The sequence below is a fragment of the Pleurodeles waltl genome, chromosome 2_2, assembly GCF_031143425.1.
Source record: "Pleurodeles waltl isolate 20211129_DDA chromosome 2_2, aPleWal1.hap1.20221129, whole genome shotgun sequence".
NCBI lineage: Eukaryota > Metazoa > Chordata > Amphibia > Caudata > Salamandridae > Pleurodeles > Pleurodeles waltl.
This window is the reverse complement of record NC_090439.1, coordinates 474,621,753-474,648,649: the sequence shown is the minus strand read 5'-3', so window position 1 is coordinate 474,648,649 and position 26,897 is coordinate 474,621,753. Positions and strand designations below refer to the sequence as shown.

General features: G+C 48.3%; 1 protein-coding gene across 3 annotated transcripts in view; it reads left to right on the top strand.

The window, feature by feature from the left end:
• Window positions 1-26,897, top strand: part of SMCHD1 (structural maintenance of chromosomes flexible hinge domain containing 1) — a 2,128,336-nt gene that overhangs the window by 639,318 nt on the left and 1,462,121 nt on the right. For all 3 annotated transcript variants that reach the window (XM_069219969.1, XM_069219967.1, XM_069219968.1), the window contains exon 15: window positions 5,419-5,525. In XM_069219969.1, the coding sequence (XP_069076070.1) occupies window positions 5,419-5,525 (107 nt within the window). The remainder of the gene's footprint in view (window positions 1-5,418; window positions 5,526-26,897) is intronic.

Below are 26,897 nucleotides of genomic sequence, written 5' to 3'. Positions count from 1 at the left end.
TTCACTGCCTGTATCCAAAAAGATCGCTGGCGCTCCACCTCTATCATGCCAAAGATTTCCAGGTGGACGATCAACTCTTTGTGGGATATGTGGGTGCAAAAAAAAGGACGGGTGGTTCAGAAGCGAATCATCTTGCGATGGGTGGTGCTCTGCATCAAAATGTGCTACACTTTGGCAAAGAAGCAACCACTTCAGGCCTTATGTGCTCAGTCCACCAGTACAACTGCTGCCACCACAGCGTTAGCACACGGAGTTCCTATCCTGGACATCTGCCAGGCAGCAATTTGGGCATCCCTGCACACGTTCACAAGACATTACTGCCTGGACAGTGTGGTCTTCAGAGGTGGCTACTTTGCCCGTTTGGTCCTGCAGGACTTTCTAGTAGGATCTTGGTTCACAGCCTATCGCCGAGGATGGTATTGCTTGGGTGTCTGTTCTAAGGTAAGGAACCTGCAACTAGAAGTCTCTTATCAGATGAACAAGTTACTTAGCTATGGTAACAATTTATCTGGTAGAGACATAATCTAGTTGCAATTTCCTTACCGACCCGCCCATCCTTCTAGTGCTGTGAACTGATGTCTAGGGACAGGGATTCCCTTTTCAGGGTCCTAGTTCTGCCGCACCATTCTCAGTGTGATTCATGTTTCCATACTTCTGGTGTTGAAAGTCATGAAGAGAAACTGACGTCAGCACGCAGGGGTGGCACCTATATACGACCACAAAGCCAACGACGCACACGTAGTTGACTAACGCCACCTGATGGTGAGCAAGGGTACTGCTCGAAGAAAAAAATCTCCAGTTCCAGTCAGACGCCTGGGGGAAATTCTAAGGTAAGGAATCTACAACTAGAATATGTCTCTACCAGATAAATCGTTACCGAAGGCAAGTATCTTGTTCAATAGTGGCAGTACTTATGAAAGAAATATTGTGTCCAGTAAAGGCATTGTTAAGGCAGATCTGTCAGCATCTTTGTACTGTTTTAGGTTATCTGTGAGGTGTTTATGTCTGCTGTAGGAAGCTGGCCTGGTGTGTGGTGAACACTTATGGTGTTGACACCTAATACCAAGTCCAGGCAATCCCTGATAGTGAAGTGAAGGCAGTGTCTAGGAAGCCAGGGCTCCCTAGAGGTAGCTGTTGATGAGAAGCCAAGACTTATGTAGGAGACATACAAAGCTTATGCAATACCACAATAGTCACACAGCAACTTACCACACATGAAAGAACCACAGTGCTTTTTATTATATATATGTGTGTGTGTGTGTGTGTGTGTGTGTTCGTTCGATGACATGTGTAGCTGCAGAAACACATGCTGTGCATATGTCGCCATCTAGTGTTGGGCTCGGAGTGTTCCAAGTTGTTTTTCTTTGAAGAAGCTTTTTTCGAGTCATGGGATCGAGTGACATCTCCTCCTCTCGGTGATAGTGCGCATGGGCATCGACTCCTTTGTTAGATTGTTTTCTTTCCGCTGTCTGGTTCGAACGTGTTCCCTCTGGCTTCGGTACTTTTGGTTTGGTACTATCTGAACTTTTCTATCTTTTATCTTAACGTCAGTATAGTTTTTGAACGCGGTTTCTGACTACACTCGATCCCATTGTAGCATTGGGTTCCATTAAACACCCTTCGGGTGTCAGCGCCCTTTTCAGGCCTCTTCGGGCCTACTGTGTCACAGGCTCATGGATTGGACTCCATTCGGATTCTGTCCTTGGTGCCACGCCAAGTTCCCCTACACCGACCAGAATTCGGTGTGTAACCCCTGCCTTTCTCCAGACCACCAATAAGAGACCTGCGAGGCTTGTTCGTCCTTTCGATCGAAGATCTTACAAGATCAACGAGCAAGGCAGTGGGAGATGGCGTCGAAGTCCACAGAGCAGACACCCGACCTCTTTGGTGAGGAACAGGCACAGATGGCAGTCTCCATTAGAGACTCTGACTCCGACCGAGATTCAGAGGAGGACAGCCAGGTACACCCTGGGGCGCAGTACATGAGTACACCAGCCCCTTCCCAACAAACTAAAAAATCACAGAAGGCCTTGGGTATACCACCGCTTGCTAGCCATGGTTTGACCCGAAAACATGAAACCGTCGACCAACCCTCGGGTTCGGCCCCGAAAAAGGCCAAGACTCACTCCCAACAACAGACTGTCACGCCTGTCTCTGAGTTGAGTCGAAAGATGGAGGCTTCCACTTAGGAACCAAGTCGGCTTCATACCACATCGGAGCCGAAACATCCTCGCTCCTCTTCGGAGCCAAAACATCAAAGCCCGTCTTGGGAGCCGAAAACATTTTCCCCTGCTGCTCAGTCCACTTTTTCGGCCCGTATGAAGCATACTGCCACCAAAATTTCAGAGCATTAATTTGGAGGCAGAAAACAGGCTTCATCTTCAGAACAGTAGGGAGATGAGACAGACATTAGACCCATTCTTGAAGTCATGAACCAAAAACAAAGGAGGATTCAAATCCAGAAAGAGACTGGAAAGATTATTGCCTCTCTTCTTCCAGTTTAGCATTTCAGGAGAGTTTGGATGCTGGCTCTTCACCGGTGAAAATATTTAAACATAAGGAAAAGCCAAAGACCATTTAGCTTGCTCCTCCACATTTGCCTTTTCTTTCCTCTTCTGCACCACCTCACGCTCCACCACCAACTTCACCCACACAGTGTCCTGCTTCTTCACATGGGGCCTCTATGGGTGATAGTATTTATAACGTGGATCCATAGGACATTTATGACTGACCCAATTCCACCCAGTGATCCTGATTTGTATCCTACAAGACCATCTCCAACTGAGGGTACCACAGCCTATAATCAGGTCATTTCCAGAACAGCCGCCTATCAAAGTGTGCGGATGCACTCCGACCCCTTAGAAGAGGATTTTCTATTCAACACTCTTTCCTTAACTCACAAACAATACCAATGTTTGCTAATGCTACCTGGTATGCCGAAACATGCAGATGACATTTTTAAAGAACCAATCAAGGCCAGGGTGTTAACACCTAGAATAGATACAAAATATAAAGCGGCACGAACTGATCCAGTTGTCATTTCACAGCAGTTACCCCCAGACACCATTGTAGTCAGTGCAGCTAGAAAACGTGCAAATAGCCAGTCCACAGGGGATGCTCCTCCCCATGATAAAGAAAGCCGCCAATTCGATGCAGCAGGCAAAAGGGTGGCAACTCAGGCTGCAAATCAGTGGCGCATTGCTAATTCCCAAGCCCTTTTAGCTAGGTACGACAGGGCACATTCGGATGAGATGCATATGCCACAAACAGATGCGCACTGGGTAAGTGACATTTTCTGTTTGATGGCATGTGTAGCTGCAGATACACATGTTGTGCATAAACTGAAAAGCAGTCCCTCTCTCAGGCAGGGCGCGGTCGGGGGGTCCTTCAGATTTAGGCTGTAGGTGTCGCTGGGGAGTCCGGCAGGGGTCAGCCCATGGTAGACTCTTATCGTAAGAGCCAGGGAACCTTCACTGGAAGTGTGGGCCACTTGGACTTCCATTCTACTTGGGAGAGGTCACACCTCTGCCCAGAACAGGCCTTTGTTCTAAGCCCTTGAGAGCACTGGCTCTTACCTCAGTGGGCCAGAACTTTGTCTACGGTGGTTGTACTGGTTTTGACCAGTCAGTGCCTACACTAGGAGTTGGTAGGTTTTGTAGGGGGGCACCTCTAAGGCTCTGTGTTCCATGTCATGTCTTCAATTTTGGGGAGCACCTTGTCACGCAGCCTGCAATGGAAGTCTGTACAAGGTTGGTGCTGGGTCCCTCAGAGTGGCAAAAGTTGTGCTGCAGCTCTGAGAGGCCCTCTCCAGTACCCATGCCATAAGTACAGTACCAGGGGTACCATTTACTAGGGTCTTGTAAGTGGCTGAAAGGCCTAGTCACTTGAGGATCAAGTGGTCAGGTGGCTTTGTTTTAGGGAAGGAACACTTCCACTGAGGACCTGGCTAGCAGGAACCCAGTGCACCTCAGTCGAAGGTGCATCCAAAGCCAAGCAAAAAGTGGGGGGAGTCTGCAAGCAGAACCCACCTCCCTGCAAGGAGGGAGAAAGCAAGGGAGCAGAGACAGAAAGTGGAGCCAGAAAGAAATATGAGTAAGAAATAGAGAGCAAGGAAGGGAGCCATCCTAAGCGTTGGAAAGATGAAGAAACAGGAGGCAGAGAGGAAGGAGAATGACTGAAAGCAAGAGAATTTGCAGAGGATGAATATTACTGGCACTGCTCTTGTTTTGGCTCTTATAGACAAGCTAGACTGCTGCCTCAGTTCTTCTCATTAATACTCTTGCTTTCCCTGTTATAGTGTTCATGTCTAATCAGAAGCTTACAAATGCATTGGTTTGGGGCTGCAAGATTAACGTGTGCAATTGTAACTTCACCTGAAGTGAGAGACATAGGGTAGTTGTCTCCCGGACAACTACACTGCACCTTATCAAGTAAACAGGCACCCAGAATACAGAGACACTGCATCATTAGAAACACATGTCATTAGGAGAATGAGTGTTTCATACAGCACACACTTCTCACACAAGCGGTGATATTCAATGTGCACTGTATTCACAAGAACATTACCCTGAGCCAAGTGACGCAGGGACAGATGTCATGATGCAGAGATGGTCAGGGCATGCTGGGGCAGCAGCTAGAGGTTATACAGCATGATGGGGGGGCACTGAAATAGGCTCTGTTTCCTCACAGACAAAGCCCAAGTAGGGATTGTTTGATGATGCTGCCTGAATGGATGGATGAGTTATAGGCACAGGACAAAATGATGGTGCTACTTAGAAAGCATGAAGGGTTCACAGGTATGCAGCCCTCATAACAAGGTAAGGGGAGGGTTTTGCTTTCTCTGCAATACATGCACTTAAAGGAAATCTTCCGAGTGTCCATTCCTTGAAGAAATTTCTAAAACCTACAGACAAACATGAACTGAACCACAGCAGATCTCTGGGATGCACAACCATGACCACTGCATCGTCAGTGCTTTAATCTAGTCAAGACTAAGAAAAGCAGAAGCTTCTTTGAGGCATAAAACGGCCTGCAACTGAATGCAAGGCTTTCAGTAGCTTGGTGAAGAGATGAAGTAGGTTTATCTCTTTTGTTCTTTATATACCTTGGGAATAAGTGATCTGTCAGAGTGATCTTTTAATAGGTGAATATTGTATGGATACTGTAATAACAATTATACTTTACATACAAGGGCCACATATGTACTGGAATAACAGAGAGGCCTTGCAAATGTTTGTGAATGCCCACAAAGTTCGAAAGCACAGAGGAATGTATGGCTTATAACGGAAATAGTATTCAGTCCTCTTGGTTTTACCCATTGCTTGAGAAATTACTTGTTAAAAAATGAGTCAAAACTGTAATACTTTACTGAATTTATGTTTTTTAAAATGTTGTGCCATTTGGGTTTCATTCATTCAGGAGCCTCAAGCTTTGTACGGTGAAACCAAATGTATTCCAATAACGAAGCTGGACAGGACTGTGACAACCAGCACGGTAAAGAAATATATTGAAGATGAAATGGCTAGGTATGTTGAAATTAAATGGATTACCTTTTACTATTTATTTTTAATGTAGAGCAAGGTGATGACTTTCCTCCATCATGGAATCTCCCTTGATGATCATGATGATCTCTGCATATGATAGGAATCCCAGAACACATTTAAAAGAGATTTTGTTTTTGAAACCTGAGCTGTGCCGATTTATTATTCAAGTTAGAATTATTTCAATCATAGCACATTTAAATCCACATTATTAATAACCATTTGAGGTGTTTCACCCACACACACATTTGTCAGAAAGATTTTTTAGTTCATTGCCTTCTCTTCTCGTCGTCGTGTGATGACAAAAACATTGGAAATGTCTCAGACAACCTCTGCCTACGAGGGACCTGCACAGTAGAAGAATGTCCCTTTTCACAAATAATGTTGAGGAGGATATTGAAAGGTCATGAGGGAATCATTCTTGTAAGAATCTTTTTCTATCCTCCTCCAGGTTGCTGGCATACCTCAGCAAAAAGAGGAAGTGAGGTGCTGGGCAGAATACTTCCTTTATCTTAGCCCTGTCCAAGACTTCTGTAAACCACCGGCTGCCTCGCGCTCCTCTTCTCCTCTGGTGTCCCAGCATTCACTGGGACACCAGCACAGACTCCCCAGAAATCCTGGTGCTGGCATGCTAAACCTAGCATGAGAGATGCTCCAGGTTTGGTCTGAGCGGCTTGGCCTGCTGCTCAGACACTGCAAGGGAGTCTGCGCAGTTTCTCCAACTCAGCTGTGTACACAGCTGGGTTGGAGAAACCTAAGTGCTCATGTATGTTTGACGGCCCTAAGACGGCTGGCCAAACACACATGCTCCCTTAAAGTGCACAGACTCCCCCCTCCCGTGGCCCAACTCCGTCCCTACCTGTGCTTGCTGCAGGCTGAGCCAGGAACTGTAAAATAAAATTATAATTAAATATTGTTTTATTTTACAGCAGCTAGGTCTTAGCCAGGGGAGTGAGGCTCCTAGGCCATTGTGAAGGAGCTGCCCTTACTCTGTGTCATGAACAGTAATGCTATTCAGCTTTGATGCCAAAGTGCTCGGGCAGGTTTGTTACACGCTTACTGTGAAGGACATCGCTGCCATCAATCCCAAGGAGATCTTCATCAACAGGGATGTCTGTCGAACATCAAGGAGATTCTAAACAAAACTTAGATGTCCAGTCACCCTGCGTCAAAGAACATGCAGTCCAGCCACTCATCACCAAGTTGATGTTAATGCTTACGTCCCATTCTACTAAAGCACCTGTACATGGTGCCATAGGTAAGCATACACGCAGATGAAGAGCTAGAGTATTTGTGCACACCAGAACTCATTGCCTGGAAGAAGTTGATTCTGCCAGGAGAGCACCCCAAAAGGAGTAGTGTTATATCAGTGCCCTTACAAGAGGCTCCAGAAGCCAGGGTGGAAACACCCAGGATTAATCAGTTTTGTCTTACACCGCGTACACTGTCCCCAGAAAGAATTTCTCTAGTATAGGACATTCTTACATTGCAGTGAGTCATCATGAGCAGAGCTACAATGTTCAATATTCCAGTTGAAGCCCCAAGAAATTCTCTAGTAGAGGACTGTAGGAAGCTGGCTCTGTACATACTATATCAAAATGAGATATAGTGTGCACAGAGTCTGGGTGTTACCCAGAGGCTTGACAGGGGCAATAACAGATAATACTAATGCTCTATTTGTGGTAGTGTGGTCGAGCAGTTAGGCTTATCAGAGGGTAGTGTTAAGCATTTGTTGTACCCACACAAACAATAGAAGAAACACACACACACTCAGTGACTTAACTCCAGACCAATACATTTATACATTTTATATAGAAAAATGTTTTGTTAATTTATGTCTAGAACCACAAGATTCAGTTTGCAGGTAGGTACATAAAATGAAAGGTACTTTGCATAGTAATACTTAAAACTGAATGGAATCAACAATGTATACAGTTTTCTTTAAAATGGCAAAAAGCGATTTTAAAAGTAGACAGTGCAATTTTCAACTGTTCCTGGGGGAAGAAAAGATCTTACAGTGTAACAGGTAAGTACACGATTTATAGTTCCTATCTCCAGGTTTTAGGTAGTCCGTTGCTGGGGGGTTCAAGTTAACCCCAAACACCCACCACCAGAAACATGGGGCCGGCCGGGTGCAGGGGTCAAAGAGGAACCAAATTAACGTTGACTCCTATGGAGACAGGGATACTCTGATCTTGGTCAGCCAGCACGTAAGTACCTGCGACTCGGAGGGCAGACCAAGGGGGATTGAAAGATCACTGGAGGGGCTCCAAGTAGGCACCAAACACCCACCCCCTGCAGCACAGGGGCGGCCGGGTGCAGTGTGCAAACAGGATGTCGAGTTTGTAGTGTAGATCAATGGGAGACCCTGGGGGGTCACTCAGACGCAGCAGGCGAGGTCCGGGGGAAGGGGGTCTCGGGCACACCACTGGTTGGATAGGGTAGCGGGCCGCCTGCTGGTCGATACTGCACTGGGGGTCAGATTCTCCAAGGCCTAGGGGCTGCGAATGTCCTGTAGGCATTGGATATCTTCATCCGGAGCTCTTGGTCAGGTGGGTCCTCTGGATTCTCTCTGCAGGCGTCATTGTGCGGGCTTGGAGGGGTAAACCAAGGGTGGGCTCTTGGTCCCAATGGCCTGGGGACCCTTTCTTGCTGGGTGGACCACCTGGACACTGGCCATGGGCGCCGGGTGCACAGGGGTCAGGACTCGCGCATATGGAGTGAGGTGGGAGTGCTTGGTAGAAAGTTTCCTTGGGACAGAGCTGCTGTCCTCTGGAGTTTTTGTTCCTTATGGGGTGCAGGGCAGTCTTGTGGAGTTGGCAGAGGTCGTTGGGCCCCGTGGATGCTGTTCTTTTTGCAGGTTCTCTGAAGCAGGAGGCAGGCCGGTGTGGCTGGGGCCAAAGCAGTTGTCATCTTTCTTCTTCTCTGTGGGAGTTTCAGCTCAGCAGTCCTTCTTCTTCTTTGTAGGTCGCCAGGAATCTGGTGAGTTGGATTCAGGGAGGCCCTTAAATTCTAGATTTAGGGGCGTGTTAGGGTCTGGGGGCAGTAGCCAGTGGCTACTGTCCCTGAGGGTGGCTACACCCCTTCTTGTTCCCACTCCCTGTGGGGAGGGGAGCACATTCCTAACCCTATTACTCTCTGTCCTCCAAACCAAGATGGAGGATTCTGCAGGGAGGGGGTCACCTCAGCTCTGGACAGCTTAGGGGTTGTCCTGGCTGGGGTGGTCACTCCTCCCTGCTTTCCCTAATTTTCCTGCCGGACTTGTAGCCAAAAGTGGGGCTATGTCTGTGGGGCAGGCATCTCCACTAGCTGGAGTGCCCTCGGAGCACTGTAAGCCAAGGGTTGACCCTTTGAGGCCACCGCCAGTTGTTACAGTTCCTGCAGGGGAGGTGTAAAGCACCTCCACCCAGGACAGGCTTTGTTTCTGACCACAGAGTGCACAAAGGCACTCACCCCATGTGGTTAGAAATTCGTCTGAAAGTGGCAGGCTGGCACAGATTGGTCAGTCTTAAACTAGCAGTTGGGATGACATACTGGGGCATATCTAAGATGCCCTCTGTGTGCATTTTTCAATAAATCCCACACTGACATCAGTGTGGGTTTATTGTGCTGAGAAGTTTGATACCAAACTTCCCAGTATTCAGTGAAGCCTTTATGGTGCTGTGGAATTCGTAATGACAGACTCCCAGACCAAATACTCAATGTGGCTACACTGCACTTACAGTGTCTACGAATGGACTTAGACACTGTAGGTAAAGGCATATTGCTCCTGCAGTTATGCCCTTACCTGTGGTATAGCATACCCTGCCTTAGGGCTGTAAGGCCTGCTAGAGGGGTGACTTACTCATGCCACAGGCAGTGGTTTGTGGGCATGGCACCCTGAGAGGGGTGCCATGTCGACTTAGTCTTTTTCTCCCCTCCAGCACACACAAGCTGCAAGGCAGTGTGCATGTGCTAGGTGAGGGGTCCCCAGGGTGGCATAGTATATGCTGCAGCCCTTAGAAACCCTCCCTGGCCACAAGGCCCTTGGTACCATGTGTACCTTTTACAAGGGACTAAGCTGTGTGCCAGGGTTTTAGGGAAAGAACACTGGTGCTGGGGCCTGGTTAGCAGAGTCCCAAAACACTTTCAATCAAAGTTGGCATCAACACTAGGCAAAATGTGGGGGAGGTAACCATGCCAACAGAGGCACTTTCCTACAAGGACATTCTTACCTTACAGCAAGTCTCCATGAGCAGAGCTCCAACTCTTATTACTTCATTTGAAGCCCTTCCACTGAGATCATTGGTAATATTTGAGACTCTTCACCAAAGGGTGCCCTAATGGCTCCCCATGCCTTTTTTCCCAGGCTTACCTTAATGGGCACATTCACTTTGTTGACTACTCTGAATGATAGCTACCCTTCACAGAATCAAAAGTGCAACACCTCAGAGCAAAATCCAACCTTACTGTGAATAGAACATTCACCTAGATCCATTATTGAATCTGCTGGTTAATAACAGTATAGTGTAATGACAACACCTTTAAAATCTCCAGATGAATGAGTTGCTGGATTGATACAATAAGCTGCAAAATCTGTGAGTCTTTGACCACGGCAATGAAAGCTGTCAGAAAAACAGCCTTGTTAGATGGATGTTAAACAGATTTTAAAAAAATGCCACCTGATAGAGACTTCTAGTTGAAGATTCCTTACCTTAGAATTTCCCCCTGGTGTCAGACTGGATCTGGAGATTTGTCTTCGAGCAGTACCCTTGCATGCAGTCAGGTGGGGTCATTTGGCTCCGCGTGCGTTGTGGTCACCATGATGACGTTGCGGTTGTATATAGGCACCATACCTGCAAGCTTACGTCAGCTATTGTTTTCCCGTGTGTAGGAAGTTGGTTCTGTATATACTATCTCAAAGTAAGAGAGAGTGTGCACAGAGTCCAAGGGTTCCCCTTAGAGGTAAGATAATGACAAAATTAGAATTCTAATGCTCTATTTTGTGGTAGTGTGGTCGAGCAGTAGGCTTATCAGAGGGTAGTGATAAGCATTTGTTGTACACACAAAGGCAATAAATGAGGAATACACACTCAAAGGCTTTGCTCCAGGCCAGTAGGTTTTATATAGAAAAATATATTTTCTTAATTTATTTTTAGAACCACAAGTACAAGATTTGAAATAAATACATAAAATGCAAGGTACTCCACACAGGTAAGTTAGGAACTTTGAAGTAGAGCAATAACATATACAGTTTTTGTTAAAATGGCAATAGGCTATTTTAAAAATAGTGCAAAAATTAACAATTCCAGGGGGAGGTAAGTATTGGTTAGATTGCAAGGTAAGTAAGACACTTACAAGTCTCAGTTCCTGGGCATAGGTAGCCCACCATTGGGGGTTCAAGGCAACCCCAAAGTTACCACACCAGCAGCTCAGGGCTGGTCAGGTGCAGAGGTCAAAGAGGTGCCCAAAACACATAGAAACCCATGGAGAACAGGGGTGCTCCGGTTCCAGTCTGCCAGCAGGTAAGTACCCGCGTCCTTGGGGGGCAGACTAGGGGAGTTTTGTAGAGCACTGTGGGTGACCCAAGTAGGCACACAACACACCCTCAGCGGCACAGGGGCGGCCGGGTGCAGTGTGCAAAGCAGGCGTCATGTTTTGTATTGGTTTCAATGGAGGGACCCGGGGGTCACTCTAGCGGTGCAGGCAGGGCACAGGGGGGCTTTTCGGGCCAGCCACCACCTGACCTAGGCAGAGGGTCGTCTGGGGGTTACTCCTGAACTGAAGTTAAGATTCTTCTGGTCCTGGGGGCTGCGGGTGCAGTGCTTGGTCCAGGCAGTCACGGTCAGGGGGAGCCTAGCCTCTGGATTCTCTCTGCAGGTGTCGCTGTGGGTGCCCAAGGGAGTCCTCTCGGGCTGCTCACGGGGTCGCAGTCGCCGGGGAGTCCTCCCTGTAGTGTTTGTTCTCTGGATCTCGAGCCGGGGGCGTCGGGTGCAGAGTATGAAGTCTCACGCTTCAGGCGGGAAGAGTGAGGTCTTTGAAGTTGTAGAAAAGTTGCAAGAATGTTGCTGTTTGTTGAGCAGAGCCGCTGCTTACAGGAGTGTCTTATTCCTGGGATTCAGGGCAGTCCTCTGAGGCTTCAGAGTTCGCTGGTCCCTGTTGATTGCGTTGCTGGTTGCAGGTTTTCGAATCAGGAGACAGGCCGGTAGGGCTGGGGCCAAAGCAGTTGTCGTCTTCTGTCATCTCTGCAGGCTTGTAGGTGAGCAGTCCTTTTTAGTTCAGATTGCAGGAATCTGATTTCCTGGGTTCCTGGGTGACCCTAAATACTAAAATTAAAATTAGGGGTGTGTTTAGGTCTGGGAGGCAGTAGCCAATGGCTACTGTCCTGAAGGGTGGCTACACCCTCTTTGTGCCTCCTCCCTGGGGGGAGGGGCCACATCACTAATCCTATTGGGGAATCCTCCAAAAACAAGATGGAGGATTTCTAAAGGCAGGGGTCACTTCAGTTCAGGACACCTTAGGGGCTGTCCAGAGTGGTGGGTGACTCCTCCGTGTTTTTCTCATTATATCCCCTGGACTTGCCGCCAAAAGTGGGGGCTGTGTCCACGGGGCGAGCCTCTCCACTAGCTGGAGTGCCCTGGGGCATTGTAACACAAAGCCTGAGCCTTTGAGGCTCTCTGCTAGGTGTTACAGTTCCTGCAGGGGGAGGTGTGAAGCACCTCCTCCCACAGCAGGCTTTGTTTCTGGCCTCAGAGGGCACAAAGGCCCTGACCCCATGGGGTCGGAAACTAGTCTCTCAGCAGCAGGCTGGCACAGACCAGTCAGTCCTGCACTGAAGGATTGGGTAAAATACAGGGATCATCTCTAAGATGCCCTATGAGTGCATTTTGTAATAAATCCAACACTGGCATCAGTGTGGGTTTATTATTCTGAGAAATTTGATACCAAACTTTCTGGTATTCAGTGCAGCCATTATGGAACTGTGGAGTTCGTTTTTGACAAACTCCCAGACCGTATACTTAATATGGCCACACTGTACTTACAATGCCTAAGAATAGACTTAGACACTGTAGATGCATATTGCTCATGCAGCTATGCCCTCACCTGTGGTATAGAGGGGTGACTTACCTATGCCACAGGCAGTATTTTGTGTGCATGGCATCCTGAGGGGGATGCCATGTCGACTTTGCCTTTTTCTCCCCACTAACACACACAATCTACAATGGCAGTGTGTATGTGTTACGTGAGTGGTCCCTTAGGGTGGCACAACATGTGCTGCAGCTCTTAGGGACCTTCCTTGGTCACAAGGCCCTTGGTACCACTGGTATCTTTCACAGGGGACTTATCTGTGTGCCAGGAATGTGCCAATTGTGGAACAATGGTACATTTTTAAGTGAAAGAACACTGGTGCTGGGGCCTGGTTAGCAGGGTCCCAGCACACTTCTCAGTCAAGTCAGCATCAATATCAGGCAAAAAGTGGGGGGCTTAACTGCAACAAGGAGCCTTTTTCCTACACCGTGCCAAACGTAGATCCGGAGAAGCCCTGCCCTTAGTCAATCTTTGACTCCCTTAGACCTTTTTGTCGGTATTTTTGACTCTTTAATGTGTCAAGAGATGTCACGGAATACCGTGTTCAAACCGCGTGACTCCTGTCACCGAATGATGTCGGTGATGGATCCGCACCTCGTGTGCTTCGGATGTCTGGAGCGCGACCACAACCTGAAGTCGTGCTTCGAATGCTGGGCCATGAACTCGAAGGCTTTGAGGGAGCGATCCCTGCAGCTCATGGCGGCCCAGCTCTCAATTCCGCATTGCTCCCGGCGCTCGACTCTGCATCGCTCCCAGTCTCGTTCGAGAGGAATGTCACAAGACCGCTCACAGAGTCATCACCACACTTCGTCTTCCTATTTCAAATCTTTGGTACACTTGGGTCGTAAAAAAAAGTCGTCGAAGAAGGCCAGATGTTCAGCGACTTTGCCCTGATGCGACATGTGAAGATCGTCACCACTCTACACCTCCATCCTTGGAGCCTACGTCTGGGTCCACTCTGCTTCTCCATGACTTCCGGGGAGCTGGAGCCACCCCTGTCCAGGTGATAGTTTTATGAGGCCATGTGCCTGATCTTTGGGCAGACCAACCCAACCCAACTGTGGTGCCTTTGGGGCCCAGGGGATTGGATGGGGGCCCCTTGGGTTCTGTGCCGGCAGCTTCAGCTCCCACCAGTAAGGGTTCGTCCGGATCTGCTATCGGATCCGTGCCGACCCCGGTCGTGCCTGCGTGACCTTCGCTGGCAAAGATGTCTGTGCTCCTGACGCCGTTTGGGCCCACAGTCGACGTCTACCCAATCGTGATCCCAGACGACCGAGAGCTGTAGCGGCGTTGCTCGATGCCAGAGCCATCTTCGATGGGGGCTTCTCACCGTAGGTTGGATTCTGACCCTTTTTTACTATGGGTATGGATACGGGGACAGTTTGGATGGGTCTCTGGACCCTCTGGAATACCAGCTAGACAACCCTAAATTGGACTGGGCACAGGAATTGGGTGAGGCAAGTGGTCTGGATATTTCTCCAGATGCTGGTATGTTTTCTCCCCCTTCTATGTCTATGGCAGAGGGAGCGTCATATTCTGTGGTGATCAGCAGGGTGGCTGAGGTCCTCGGTCTCGAGCTTCCTTCTGTGGCGGTCAGAACTAACCCTCCTGACTGAGGTGCTTCATCCTGGGGCTTCCACTTAGGAACCCCTTCTACCCTTCAGTGAAGCCCTCATGGGTATCCTTCTGGGTACCTGGGCCAGACCCAGCACAGGGCTCTTGTCAATAGGACAGTCGGCTGCCGCTATCGGCCTGTGCCGAATGATCCTAAATTCCTGTCTCAGCACCCTACACCAGAGAGCCTTGTCATTCAGACTTCTTCCTCATCTGCTGCATTCCCATCCACAACACCGGATAGGGAATCAAAAAGTATAGATTAGCTTGGGAAGAAGATGTTTTCTTCCTCGAGTGTGGCATTGCGGTCCATGAACAATGCATGCCTCTTGGGCCGCTACACCTATTCCTTATGGTATACGGTTGCCCAGTTGTTGCCGCAGGTCCCTGAGAAGGCCCGGCCATCATCTCCCAAGCCATTGCTGATGGGAGGTATGCAGCCATGTTCACAATCGGTTGTGGGCTAGACAAGACCGTCTTATTGGGTAAATTGGTTGCGTCAACGGTGGCCTTATGGCACTACGCCTGGCTGAGGACTTCTGGGTTTTCAGGGGATGTCCAACAGTCTCATGGACATGCCCATGATGGCACCCGTCTCTTCGGAAACAAAGCAGACTCGGCGCTCTAGCGTTTTAAGGAGTCCCGCACTACGGCCCAGTCCCTTGGCCTCACAGCAGCCTCTCGCCTAGCACAGTCTGCTTTTCACCCCTTTCGTGGCTACGGAAGGGGCTCCCTCCTGCGTCTTTAACCTATCAGCCACCAAGCCAGGCATGCTACTCGTGGCCATGGATGCGGAATCCCACAGGCTTGTGGATCAGGAAGCCAGAGGGCTGCCCAGTCCCCCCCTGCAGAAGCCTCTAAACCCTCCTAGTCAGTAACAACATCCCACACCAGTTGGTGGCAAGATCCACCATCACCTGCCCCACTGGGAATCCATCACGACGGACAGGTGGGTTTTTTCAAATAGGGCTACTTCCTCCCTTCGAGACTACACCTCTTTCCATGCCACCATCTTACGATTGCTTAGTGGAGGATCATTTGGCCCTTCTCCATGAGGAGTTATGGCTCTCTTGGCCAAGGAAGCCATAGAGAGAGGGTCCCTGCGCCAGAAGTAGGTTGTGGTTTTTATTCCCTCTACTTTCTGGTGCTCAAGGAGGACAAGGGCCTTCACCCTATCCTACACCTCCGGTCCCTCAATCTCTTCCTCAGGAAGGAGAAGTTCAGAGTGCTTACCATGGCTCAGGTACAGTCTGCCTTGGATCCTGGAGAATGGATGGTAGCGTTGGACTTGCAGGACGCCTACTTTCACATACCCATCCTGCCTGCAAATAGACATTACTTGCGATATGTGGTAGGCCACGAGCACTTTCAATTTACTGTGCTCCCCTTTGGCCTTACCGGCGCCCCAGGTGTTCACGAAAGTGATGGGGATAGTCGACGCTCATCTGCGCAGGTTAGGAGTTTTAGTCTTTCCCTACATCGACGACTGGCTGTTGAAGTGGAGCACTACCCAGACTGTCATCTCTCACCTTCAGACTACGGTGAAACTTCTGAATTCGCTGGGGTTCACTGTGAACGTGCAGAAGTCACATCTGACTCTCTCAGATGCTCCCCTTCATTGGAGCTGTACTGGACACAGTGCAATTTCGGGCATATTCTCCCGAAAAGCGAGTCCAGGATATTCAGGCTATGATACCGATGTTTGAGCCTATATCCTGGATTTTGGTGATAATGTCTCTGAGGCTGCTGGGCCTCATGGCCGCCTGCATTCTGCTAGTGACACATGCCAGATGGCATATGCAGGCTCTGCAGTGGGACCTGAAGTTCCAGTGGGCGCACCATCTAGAGAATCTTTCAGACTTGGTCCACTTCTCAGGGGGAACTGCCCAAGATCTTCAGTGGTGCCTTTTGAGTCAGGATTGGGTCAACGGCAGATTTATCTCCCTTCCCCAGCCAGATCTCACTGTAGTGACAGATGTGTTGCTCCTAGGATAAGGTGGCCACATGAGAGAGGCGGAGATCAGAGGCTTTTGGTCTTCAGCGGTGTCCGGACTTCACATCAATCTATTGGTGCTCCGAGAAGTCAGGCTTGTATTGAAATCATTCCTTGTATTCTATCTCTCAAAGGGAAAGTGGTGCAGGTGTTCACGGACAACACCACTGCCATGTACTACTGCAAAAAGCAGGGTGGAGTGGGGTCGTGGACCTTTTGTCAAGAGGCTCTGCTCCTCTGGATGTGGCTGGAACACCAGGGGATAACCCTAATGGTTCAACATGTGGCGGGCTCTCTAAACACCAGAGCAGATGAACTCGGCCATCGATGCATGGTCGATCAACAATGGCGCCTCCAGCTGGAGATGCCGTAAGGACGCTTTCAGAAGTAGGGAGAACCTTGGTTACATATGTTCACCTCCATAGAGAGCATGCATTGTCAGCTGTTTTGCTCGTTGGAGCTTCGAAGATGGCACTCGCGCGGATGCTTTTTGCCTTGAGTGGAATTCAGGCCTCCATTACTCCTTCCTGCCAATACCATTTCTGCCCTGAGTTTTGTAGAAGGTCCAGAAGGACTGGGCACAAGTAATCCTTGTAGCTCTGGACTGGGCTCGAAGGGTATGGTATCCCGAGGTACTGAGCATGGCCACTGATCTCCTGATCAGACTTCCCCTTTCGGGAGTATCTTCTGTTGCAGCAGCAGGGGATTGTTCTCCACACGAACCTGTCCAGTCTCCGCCTTCTTGACCCAGTGGGATTTGAACCCTCTTTTTTGAAAGCCCGAAATTGCACTGTGCCCAGTACATCTCCAATGAAGGGGAGCATCTGAGAGTCAGGTGTGACTTCTGCATGTTCACAGTGAACCCCAGCGAATTCAGAAGTTTCACCGTAGTCTGAAGGTGGGAGATGACAGTCTGGGTAGTGCTCCCCTTCAACAGCCAGTCGTCGATGTTGGGAAAGACTAAAACTCCTAACCTGCGCAGATGAGCTGCGACCATCCCCATCACTTTCGTGAACACCAGGGGCGCTGGTAAGGCCAAAGGGGAGCACAGTAAATTGAAAGTGCTCGTGGCCTACCAAGTATCGCAAGTAACGTCTATTTGCAGGCAGGATGGGTATTGAAGCCACTCCATAATTGTCCCTTTTGGCTCCTTACACTAAAAACTGCTTTCCTGATTGCCATCACCTCTGCTCACAGAGTGAGTGAGCTTCAAGCTCTTTCGTCTAAGCCACAGTTTTTAACTGTCCATCCTGACAAAGTGTTGCTTCGTACCAAGGCCTCCTTCCTTCCTAAGGTTGTTATGCCTTTCCATGTAGGTCAGTCCATTACTTTGCTTACTTTTTATGAGACTCCACCGCCTGTATCCAAAAAGATTGCTAGCATCTTACCAAAGATATCCGGGTGGATAATCAACTCTTTGTGGGATATGTGGGTGCAATGAAAGGACGGGTGATGCAGATGCAAACCATCTTGCGATGGGTGGTGCTCTGCATCAAATTGTGCTACACTTTGCCAAAGAAGCAGCCACCTGAGGGCCTGTGAGCTCACTCTGCCAGAACAACTGCTGTCACCACAGCGTTAGCACACAGAGTTTCTGTCTTGGACATCTTCAGGTAGCAACATGGTCATCCCTGCACACGTTCACAAGACATTACTGCCTGGACAGTCCGGTCTGCAGAGATGTCTACTTTGTACATTTGGTCCTACGGGATTTCTAGTAGGATCTTGAATCGCAGCCCACCACCGACGATGGTATTGCTTGGATATCTGTTCTAAGATAAGAAATCTGCAACTAGAAGTCTCTATCAGATGAACAAGTTACTTACCTATTGTAACAATTTATCTGGTAGAGACATAATCTAGTTGCAGATTCCTTACAGTCCTGCCCATCCTCCCTGCAATGTGAACTGATTTTAGGGACTGGGATTCCCTTTTCAAGGCCCTAGTTCTGGTACACCATTCTCAGTGTGATTCATGGTTCCATGCTTCTGGTGTGGAAAGTCTTGAAGAGAAACTGACGTCAGCATGCTGGGGTGGCGCCTATATACGACCACAACGCCAACGACGCACACGGAGTTGACTGATGCCATCGATGGTGAGCAAGGGTACTGCTCGAAGAAAAAAAAATCTCCAGATCCAGTCTGATGCCTGGGAGAAATTCTAAGGTAAGGAATCTGGACTCAAATGTGTCTCTACCAGATAAATCATTACCGAAGGTAAGTAGCTTGTTCAATAGTGCCAGTACTTATGAAAGAAATAGTGTGTCTAGTAAAGGCATTGTTAAGGCAAGCATCTGTATGCTGTTTTAGGTTATCTGTGAGGTGTTTGTCTGCTGTAGGAAGCTGGCCTGGTGTGTGGTGAACACCTATGGTGTTGGCACCTAATACCAAGTCCAGGCAACCACTATTAGTGAAGTGAAGGCAGTGTCTAGGAAGCCAGGGCTCCCTAGAGGTAGCTGTTGATGAGCAGCCAAGACTTACGTAGGAGACATACAAATCTTATGCTATACCACAATAGTCACACAGCAACATACCCCACATGAAAGAACCACACAGTGGTTTATATGTATGTGTGTGTGTGTGTGTTCGTTCGTTCAATGGCATGTGTAGCTGCAGATACACATGCTGTGCATATATCGCCATCTAGTGTTGGGCTTGGAGTGTTAAAAGTTGTTTATCTTTGAAGAAGCTTTTTTCGAGACATGAGATCGAGTGACTCCTCCTCTTCGTGATAGTGCACTTGGGCATCGACTACTTTGTTAGATTGTTTTCTTTCCGCCGTCGGATTCAGACGTGTTCCCTCTCGCTCCGGTACTTTTGGTTCGGTATTATCTGAACTTTTCTATCTTTTATCTTAAGATCGGTATAGTTTTTGAACGCGGTTTCTGACTACACTCAATCCCATTGTAGCGTTGGGTTCGATTAAACACCTTTCGGGTGTCGGCGCCCTTTTCGGGCCTCTTCGGCCCTACTGCATCACAGGCTCATGGATTGGACTCCATTCGGATTCTGTCCTTGGTGCCACGCCAAGTTCCCCTACACTGACCAGCATTCGGTGTGTAACCCCTGCCTTTCTCTAAACCACCAATAAGAGACCTGCGAGGCGTGTCCGTCCTTCTGATCGAAGAAGATCTTACAAGATCAAAGAGCAAGGCGGTTGGAGATGGCGTGGAAGTCCACAGAGCAGACGCCTGACATCTTTGGTGAGGAACAGGCACAGATGGCAGTCTCCATTAGAGACTCTGACTGAGATTTAGAGGAGGACATCCAGGTACACCCTGGGGCGCAGTACATGAGTACACCAGCCCCTTCCCAGCAAACTAACGCTACAACGCCAATGAAGCACGCAGAGTCAACCAACGCCACCTAACTGCAAGCAAGGGTACTGCTAGAAGAAAACAATCTCCAGGTCGAGCCTGACACCTGGGGGAAATTCTAAGGCAACTAAATTATATCTCTACCACATAAATTGTTACCGAAGGGAAGTAGCTTGTTCAATAGTGGCAGTACTCACTAAATAGTGTGTCTAGTAAAGGTATTGTTATGCCAGATCTGTTAGCATCTGTGTGCTGTTTTAGGTTATCTGTGAGGTGTTTATATCTGCTGTAGGAAGCTGGCCTGGGTGTGGAGAACGCCTATGGTGTTGACACCTTATACGAGGTCCAGGCAACTCCTATTAGTGAATGAAGACAGTGTCTAGGTGTAGGAGCCTGGCCCTCTATGTAGTGCACAAAACTAGGTACACGGTGTAGGGGGTTCGGGTAACCATACGTTGGTTTCCAGAGGCAAAAAAAATAGATCACCTGATGCTCTAATTTTGAGGTAGCTTTGTCGAGCAGTTAGGTTAATCTTTGAGAAGTGCAAAGCATTTGTTGTACTTACAATATCAGTCATGCATCACACACACTCAAGGAATAACTCTAGACCAATTTTATAAAAATATTTAAGATTTTTATATAATGTTTAAGACCAAGATGGTCAAGATACGTTAAGTACTTTTTGAGTTATGATTTTTCAAAGTTTTAATAAAGTTAGTCTTTCTGTGCGTAATTATGCACCATAGGAATCAATAGGCATTCACTTTTAAAAATGCATTAAAAATCGTTCAGTTGGCTGACCAGTCTCTTCTTTTGCAGGATAGTCGAAGCAGTCGGTGGGCACCTTGTGCCATCTGGAGAGCCACAGGCAGCTCCCGGTTCCGGCAGGAGCAGAGCTGAAAAGTCTCATGGCACAGGGCCACTTGGAGGGGCCACCTGGAAAAGAAGATGGCTTGCAAATTTAAAGGGGGTGCCTTGGGGGTCCCTTTGGGCTGTCAAGGTTGCATGGGGTTAGGGACCCGTAGAGCACAGCTGGTTCCTCGTTGCGGGGCACAGGGTGGCCGGATGCAGGGCAAGTTGGTGATCCAGGAGCTGTGCGCAATGGAGCCCTTTGGAGCTGGAGGTAAGTTTCTTTGAGGGCGGCTCAAAGGACAATGGTGTCATGCTGGCGGGAGGTCCAAGGTTTTCCTGAAGTCCCTCTACTGGGGCTTCCTCCTGGTCCAGTTGCAGCTCTGGGGGAGCTGTTCTTTTTGGAGTCCAATGTGCACTGGCCAGTACCAGGGGCATTGGCATGACTCGGCCACTGGAGTATGCCGTGCCACCAAAGTTGGCACACTTGTAGGTCTCGTCCGGGCTGTCGTCGGGTCCGGCTGCGACTTCTGTTTGCGGAGATATCGGCCGGCCAGTAAAGGCTTGTTGGTTCTTGCTTTGCTGTTGAGTGGTGTTCCCCACTCATAAGGGAGATCTGGGGCGATTTTTGAAGCTTGGAGGTCCTCTGGGTTTCTTGGGGTCAGTCCAGTATCCAGCTCCTCCACAGCGGCGATGGTCGGATCCTGGGTGCAGCAGGCAGGTTTTAGCGCCTTTTCTTCATGCAGCAGGTCTACCTTTCTCTTACTTTGGATCTTCTTTTGTGCTGGTCTTCTCCGTCCTCTCAAATCTGATTTCTTGGTCTAGAGGTGTCCACTAAATACTGAATTTAGTGTGCGTTTTGGGGGGAACCTGGTGGTTTCCAGTGGGACACTTACCTTTGGGTGGCTACACCCACTATAGTGGCCACATCCTGTGGGAGGTGTCACTACCCTAAACCTCAATGGCTATTTTCCTCTATCCCAAGATGGAGGAAACTGAAAAAGAGGGTCCACCTCGCATGCAACACCTTTAGGGGTGGTGCATGCCAGGGGAGGCAACTCTTCTTACCCTTTGTTAGGTTTCCCGCCTTTTCTCCTGCAAAAAGTGGGGGTTTGCAAAGGGGGATGCCATCTGCTGCTAGCAGCAGGCTTGGGGTCGAGTTTTGAGGGCGGTAGCCCTTTGAAGCACGCCGCCAGGACAGTGCACATTCCTGAGGAAGGGGGTGTTAGTGCCTCCACCCAGGAAGGGCATTGTCTTACAAACCGGAGAGGCAGGTCTGTCCCCCAAGGTTTGTATACTCGCTGTCTGGAGGTGGCAGTTGGATAAGAGCAGTCAGCAACCATGCCACAATAGTTAGCTTTTGCAGGGGCCACCTCTATGCTGGCCCCTGGATACATTTGGGGAGAAATCCAATACTGGCACCAGTTTGGACTTATCATTGTGAGGGGTTTGATGCCAAACAACCCAGGGCTCAGAGTGCCCATCATGTCGCTGGGAAACTCATGTTGACCAGTGTCCAATACATGCATTAAAATGGCTGCTCTGTTCACTCATTATGTCCCAGGTTTGGCAAAGACACAGTGGGGGCACATTGCTCATGCAGCTATGCCCTCATATATAATATGGAGCACCCTGCCTTAGGGCTATAAGGCCTGTCAGAGGGGTAGCTTACCCATAGTAAATGTAGTGTCTGGTGGACACAGTGTGCCCTGTCCAGTTTGAGTTTTAGGTTTGCACCAGAACACACAGACTGCACTTGGAGTGCTGGGTGCATCTGGATGCATAGCCCTAGAGGGTGGCACAATCGGTGCTGCTGCCCTCAGGGGCCTACCCATAGTACTCCATGCCCTGGGCACCTAGGTGTACCAATGCATCACAACAGATTTAGGGAAAGAGTTCAGGCCCAGGGAACCTGGATAGTAGGGGCCTTGGGCACTACAATTTCTAGAACATATCAATATCAGGCAAAAAGTGGGGGGATAACCATGTCAATAAGAGGTCCCCTCTCACACTAGAAAGTCAGAGCTCTCTAGAGGTAGCTGTGGATGAGCAGCCAAGACTTACCTAGGAGGAGTGTAAAGCACTTGCAATACCATAACAGTCACACAGTAACTTTTCACACCTGAAAGTAACCACAAAGTTTTACAAAAATAAGGGTACTTTATTAGAACTAAATTACTTATTGCAGTACCCCAACTGGGAGGTAGGTACATATATATATATATATATATATATATATATATATATATACATATATATATATATATATATATGTATATATATATATATATATATTCGATGGCATGTGTAGCTGCAGATACACATGTTGTGCACATCCCGCCATCTGGTGTTGGGCTCGGAGTGTTACAAGTTGTTTTTCCTTCAAATAAGTCTTTTCGAGTCACGAGCTCGAGGGACTCTTCCCATTTCGACTCCTTTGCGCATGGGCGTCGACTCCATCTTAGATTGTTTTTTTTCCGCCATCGGGTTCGGGCGTGTTCCTTTTTGCTCTGTGTTTCGGGTCAGAAAGTTAGTTAGAATCTCGGAAAAATCGTCGGTATTGTTTGCGTTCCGTATCGGGTTAGTTACAACAGTTCGACACCGACTTTGGAAGAGCTCCGGTGGCCCGTCGGGGTTTTTTCGATCCCCCGTCGGGGCCTGGTCGGCCCGGCCACGTGTCTCTTCAAGGCTGATGGAACGGACCCCATTCCGCTTCTGCCCAAAATGTCATAACAAGTATCCATATACAGATCAGCATCTGGTCTGTAACTTGTCTGTCCCCAGAGCACAAGGAGGATACCTGTGAAGCCTGTCGAGCGTTTCGGTCGAGGAAGACATTAAGAGACCGAAGAGCGAGAAGACTGCAAATGGCGTCGGCGCCGACAGGATAAGGACGTTTCGAGGAGGAAGAAGAAACCTTCTCCGTCCAGGAATCTGACTCGGACGAGCTCGATCCTGAAGAAACGCCGAAAACCGTGAGTAAGACGTCGAAACATAAAATTCACGAGAAGACAACAAAAGCCCAGGGGACGCCACCGCCAACAGGCCATGACTTAACCCGAAAAATAGGTGACCGATCATCAGCACCGAAAAAGGGCACGCTTGTGGCGAAGTCATCCGACTCCGGTCGAGATACCGCCACACAGCAATCTCGGGCCCGAGATAGTGGCTCCGAGCAGATTCGGCATCGAGACAGCGGCACCGAAATGGTTCGGCACCGAGACACCACGACGCCGAAAATAAAGAAGGTTTCCTCGGAGCCCAAAAAGGTGACCGAAAAGGTTTCGATTCCGAAACATCCAGCCTCGGAACCGAAAACAGGTTCCTACACAGAGGAACAGGGATTGTCCTCCCAGATGCAAAGACATAAGTTCGGAGAAGAACTTGAATCAGTAGAGCCAGATTACACTCAAAGAAGGCTCCACATTCAAAACGACACAGGGAAGATAAGCACTCTTCCCCCAATTAAAATGAAAAGAAGACTTGCCTTTCAAGAAAAGGATAAGTAGCCACAGGCAAAGGTGGCAAGACAAACAACTCCACCACCATCTCCACCACGATCAATGCACACATCACCGGTAGGCACTCCACCACTGATGCAATCCCCGACTCATACTGCAATGAGTCAAGATAATCCCGACGCATGGGACCTTTATGATGCTCCTGTATCAGATAACAGCCCAGACTGTTATCCTGCGAGGACGTCGCCACCTGAAGACAGTACATCCTACACGCAGGTGGTCTCGAGGGCAGCTGCTTTTCATAAAGTCACCTTACATGCAGAACCAATTGAGGATGACTTTTTGTTTAATACACTATCCTCCACTCATAGCCAATACCAAAGCTTACCTATGCTCCCGGGAATGCTAAAACATTCCAAACAGATATTTCAGGATCCTGTAAAAGGCAGAGCCATAACTCCAAGGGTGGAGAAGAAGTACAAGCCACCGCCAACAGACCCTGTTTATATTACGCAGCAATTAACACCAGACTCTGTGGTTGTAGGGGCAGCTCGCAAGAGAGCAAACTCTCATACCTCGGGAGACGCACCACCTCCAGACAAGGAGAGTCGCAAATTCGATGCTGCGGGTAAAAGGGTTGCAGCACAAGCAGCAAACCAATGGCGCATTGCCAACTCACAAGCACTTTTGGCAAGATACGATAGAGCTCATTGGGACGAAATCCAGCATTTCATTGAACACTTACCCAAAGAGTTCCAGAAAAGGGCACAACAAGTGGTGGAAGAAGGACAAAGTATCTCCAATAATCAGATACGGTCAGCAATGGATGCAGCAGATATGGCTGCAAGGACAGTAAATACTGCGAAAACAATAAGGAGACAAGCATGGTTGCGAACGTCAGGATTCAAGCCGGAAATACAACAAGCCGTGCTGAATATGCCCTTTAATGAACAGCAGTTGTTTGGACCGGAAGTCGACACTGCTATTGAGAAACTCAAAAAAGATACTGATACGGCAAAAGCCATGGGCGCACTCTACTCCCCACAGAGAAGAGGCACATTTCGCAAGACTCAATTTAGGGGAGGGTTTCGAGGTCGACCTACAGAAGCCACAACCTCACAAGCAAGGCCCACTTATCAAAGCCAATATCAGCGGGGAAGTTTTCGGGGGCAATATAGAGGGGGCCAATTCCAAAAGAATAGAGGGAAGTTCCAAAGCCCCAAAACACCTCAAAACAAGCAGTGACTTCCAAGTCACACATCCCCAACACATAACACCTGTGGGGGGGAGACTAAGTCAATTTTACAAACATTGGGAGGAGATAACAACAGACAATTGGGTACTGGCAATTATCCAGCATGGTTATTGCATAGAATTTCTCAAATTCCCTCCAAACGTCCAACCGAAAACACACAATATGTCAAAACAACATATAGATCTTCTAGGACTAGAAGTTCAAACATTGCTACGAAAAGAAGCAATAGAATTAGTACGAAAATAACAAAAGGGAACAGGAGTTTACTCTCTGTACTTTCTCATACCCAAAAAGACAAGAGTCTGAGACCTATATTAGATCTCAGAAAATTAAATACCTACATCAAGTCAGATCACTTTCACATGGTGACATTACAAGACGTAATCCCACTGCTCAAACAACAAGATTACATGACAACACTAGACCTAAAGGATGCATATTTCCATATACCGATACATCCTTCACACAGAAAATACTTAAGGTTTGTATTCCAAGGGATACATTACCAATTCAAGGTGTTGCCATTCGGAATAACAACTGCGCCAAGAGTTTTTACAAAGTGTCTGGCAGTCGTAGCTGCACATATCAGCAGGCAGCAAATACATGTGTTCCCGTACCTAGACGATTGGTTAATCAAAACCAACACGCTAGAAAGGTGTTCACAACACACAAAGTATGTCATAGAAACCCTCCACAAACTAGGTTTCTCAATCAACTACACAAAGTCACACCTTCTGCCGTGTCAAACCCAGCAATACTTAGGGGCGACAATCAACACAGCAAAAGGGATTGCCACTCCAAGTCCACAAAGGGTTCAGGCATTTCACAATGTAATACAGGCCATGTATCCAGAACAAAAAATACAAGTCAAAACGGTGATGAAACTCCTAGGCATGATGTCATCATGCATAGCCATTGTCCCAAACGCAAGGTTGCACATGCGGCCCTTACAACAGTGCCTAGCATCACAGTGGTCACAAGCACAGGGTCAACTTCAAGATCTGGTGTTGATAGACCGCCAAACATACACCTCGCTATAATGGTGGAACAGTATACATTTAAACCAAGGGCGGCCTTTCCAAGACCCAGTGCCACAATATGTAATAATGACAGATACCTCCATGATAGGGTGGGGAGCACACCTCAATCAACACAGCATCCAGGGACAATGGGACACTCAGCAAAAACAGTTTCACATAAATCACTTAGAACTACTGGCAGTATTTCTAGCGCTAAAGGCATTTCAACCCATAATAAGCCACAAACACATTCTTGTCAAAACAGACAACATGACAACAATGTATTACCTAAACAAACAGGGAGGGACACACTCAACACAGTTGTGTCTCCTGGCACAGAAAATATGGCATTGGGCGATTCACAACCACATTCACCTAATAGCACAATTTATTCCAGGAATTCAGAATCCGTTAGCAGACAATCTCTCTCAGGATCACCAACAGATCCACGAATGGGAGATTCACCCCCAAATACTGAATACTTACTTCCAGAGTTGGGGAACACCACAAATAGATCTATTTGCAACAAAGGAAAACGCAAAATGCTAAAACTTCGCATCCAGGTACCCACAAGATCAGTCTCAGGGCAATGCGTTATGGATGAGTTGGTCAGGGATATTTGCTTACGCTTTTCCCCCTCTCCCACTCCTTCCATATCTGGTAAACAAGTTGAGTCAAAACAAACTCAGACTCATACTAATAGCGCCAACATGGGCAAGACAACCTTGGTACTCAACACTACTAGACCTCTCAGTAGTGCCTCATGTCAAACTACCAAACAG